Below are 1976 nucleotides of genomic sequence, written 5' to 3'. Positions count from 1 at the left end.
GAGAGAGAGAGAGAGAGACAGAGACAGAGAAAGTTAAACAGTTATTTCGTTTCAGAGTGCGCTATTCCGTACCGATATGAAGCTGGTCAATGAACCACTCATGTACCACGTCAACCTGATCACCACGGCCGAGCAGAAGAACTTTTTCGATTTATTGCACTTCTCGCCGCTTAAGGTTTGTGAATATAAATTGCAAATATTATTTACTTCGGCATCTCATACTCCTGATATCTCATCTCTTTTTTAATTCGCAGATACACATCAGTTTTTCGATGACTGGCAGTGGAGGTGGACCCTCTGCAATGCCACAAGTACTTAACGTGTTGTTGCAAGGAATCGGCGTGACACTGACGGATATTAACGACATCGTGTTCAAGTAAAGTCCTTTTATCGCGCTTATCAGAAGTAATCTTAGCGTAGTGAAGAACTTTTTCAAAACTTATTAAATTTTAAGAATTCAATTCTTAGAGCTTCGTAATTTTTTTATCTTCTGCAGATTTCGAGATTTTTAATTCTTCTATTAATTTGCAGATTGGCATATTTCGAGAGGAACTATGTGTTCATGACAAACAAGCAGCTCATCTCCGAGGCAACCACTCATTATGCAGGCCAAGCGATCAAGCAGGCCTATGTGCTCGTGCTAGGACTTGATGTTATCGGTAATCCATACGGGCTTGTGGTCGGGACTATGAAGGGCATCGAGGATTTGTTCTACGAACCCTTCCAAGGGGCCATACAGGGCCCGGGAGAGTTCGCGGAGGGCCTGTTTCTCGGGGTGCGCAGCATGTTGGGCCACACCGTCGGCGGAATGGCGGGCGCCGTATCGAAAATCACGGGAGCGATGGGTATGTTTCAGTATCATTCAAGCAAATTTATTATATTTAACTGTGAAATTGCATGCATTATCAGTACTTCTATTTTTACACGTATTGGAATTTTGTACTACAAGAAGATATTAAATTGTATTTAATTCTTGTAACATTCGACATTTTCTGTGATATATATTTTTTTTCTTTTGCAGGCAAAGGTATAGCTGCTCTGACTTTCGATAAGGATTACCAACGAAAGAGACAAGAACAGCTCAACAAGCAACCCGCCAACTTACAAGAAGGTCTTGCTCGAAGCGGAAAGGGCTTAGTAATGGTAAAATCGTAGATTAATTAATGTATAGATTAATTTTAATTTACTTGGTATAAATTATGTATTAATTTCGTTCGATAGGGCGTGGTTGACGGTGTAACGGGTGTGGTAATGAAGCCTATATCAGGAGCGAAGGAGGAAGGAGTAGAAGGGTTCTTTAAAGGATTCGGAAAGGGTGTCGTTGGACTCGTCACCAGGCCTACTGCCGGTGTTATTGACTTTGCGAGTGGTTCTTTTGGAGCTGTCAGACGGTACGATCTGTTAATCATCAGCAAAAAGAATCTTAATAATTTTATCGACGAATAGCAAGATATTAACTGAAAATTGGAATTGTATAAATTGTACAATTAATCTTAAAAATACAATTAATATTGGAAACTACATTTTAAAATCCGTTTTAGAGCTACGGAACTGAATGAGGAGGCAAGGAGAGTACGATCGCCTAGATTTCTGCAACCAGACAGTCTTGTTAGACCTTACATAAAGGATGAAGCCGAAGGCAACAAGATATTGATGGTAAGAGTTTTATTCCTTTGAGAGTTCTCGATCATCAAACTTAAGGTAGATGTATTTGCATGTTCTGTTTTTAATAAACTATTTATTGTAGTGGGATATTTCTGTAATGGACATTTCGTTAATTTATATTTAGCATTTATGTAAATATTTTATACATCATAAATTAAAAACATGTTTTATGCTATTAATATAAAAAAAAATCAAGATGCTGTATAAAAATAATATTTTTTTGTGCAAATATAATTGTTTTATAAAAAATAATATTTCTCTAAAAATTTTTTGTTTTATAAACTTAAATTTTGGCACGAAAAATTTTTTTT

General features: G+C 37.0%; 1 protein-coding gene across 1 annotated transcript; it reads left to right on the top strand.

Moving 5' to 3' along the window:
• Window positions 1-59: 59 nt before the first annotated feature.
• On the top strand, window positions 60-1728 carry LOC115245633 (vacuolar protein sorting-associated protein 13-like). Its single transcript, XM_029824044.1, has 6 exons — window positions 60-175; window positions 255-376; window positions 532-845; window positions 1022-1143; window positions 1222-1391; window positions 1542-1728. Exons 1-6 carry the CDS (start codon window positions 77-79, stop codon window positions 1675-1677), a joined length of 963 nt encoding a protein of 320 aa, XP_029679904.1. The 5' UTR covers window positions 60-76; the 3' UTR covers window positions 1678-1728.
• Window positions 1729-1976: the final 248 nt, after the last annotated feature.

Source organism: Formica exsecta, unplaced genomic scaffold (genome assembly GCF_003651465.1).
Source record: "Formica exsecta isolate Colony F162 unplaced genomic scaffold, ASM365146v1 C16450064, whole genome shotgun sequence".
Taxonomy (NCBI): domain Eukaryota; kingdom Metazoa; phylum Arthropoda; class Insecta; order Hymenoptera; family Formicidae; genus Formica; species Formica exsecta.
The sequence above is the reverse complement of the archived record's forward strand: the minus strand, read 5'-3'. Positions and strand labels throughout refer to the sequence as shown.

Bases quoted from the DNA above. Each gene is read 5' to 3' on its own strand.
- LOC115245633 (XM_029824044.1), top strand. From the start codon at position 77: ATGAAGCTGGTCAATGAACCACTCATGTACCACGTCAACCTGATCACC. The intron at 377-531 runs GTAAAGTCCTTT...ATTAATTTGCAG, and splicing joins ATTAACGACATCGTGTTCAA to ATTGGCATATTTCGAGAGGA. The intron at 1,392-1,541 runs GTACGATCTGTT...AATCCGTTTTAG, and splicing joins TCTTTTGGAGCTGTCAGACG to AGCTACGGAACTGAATGAGG.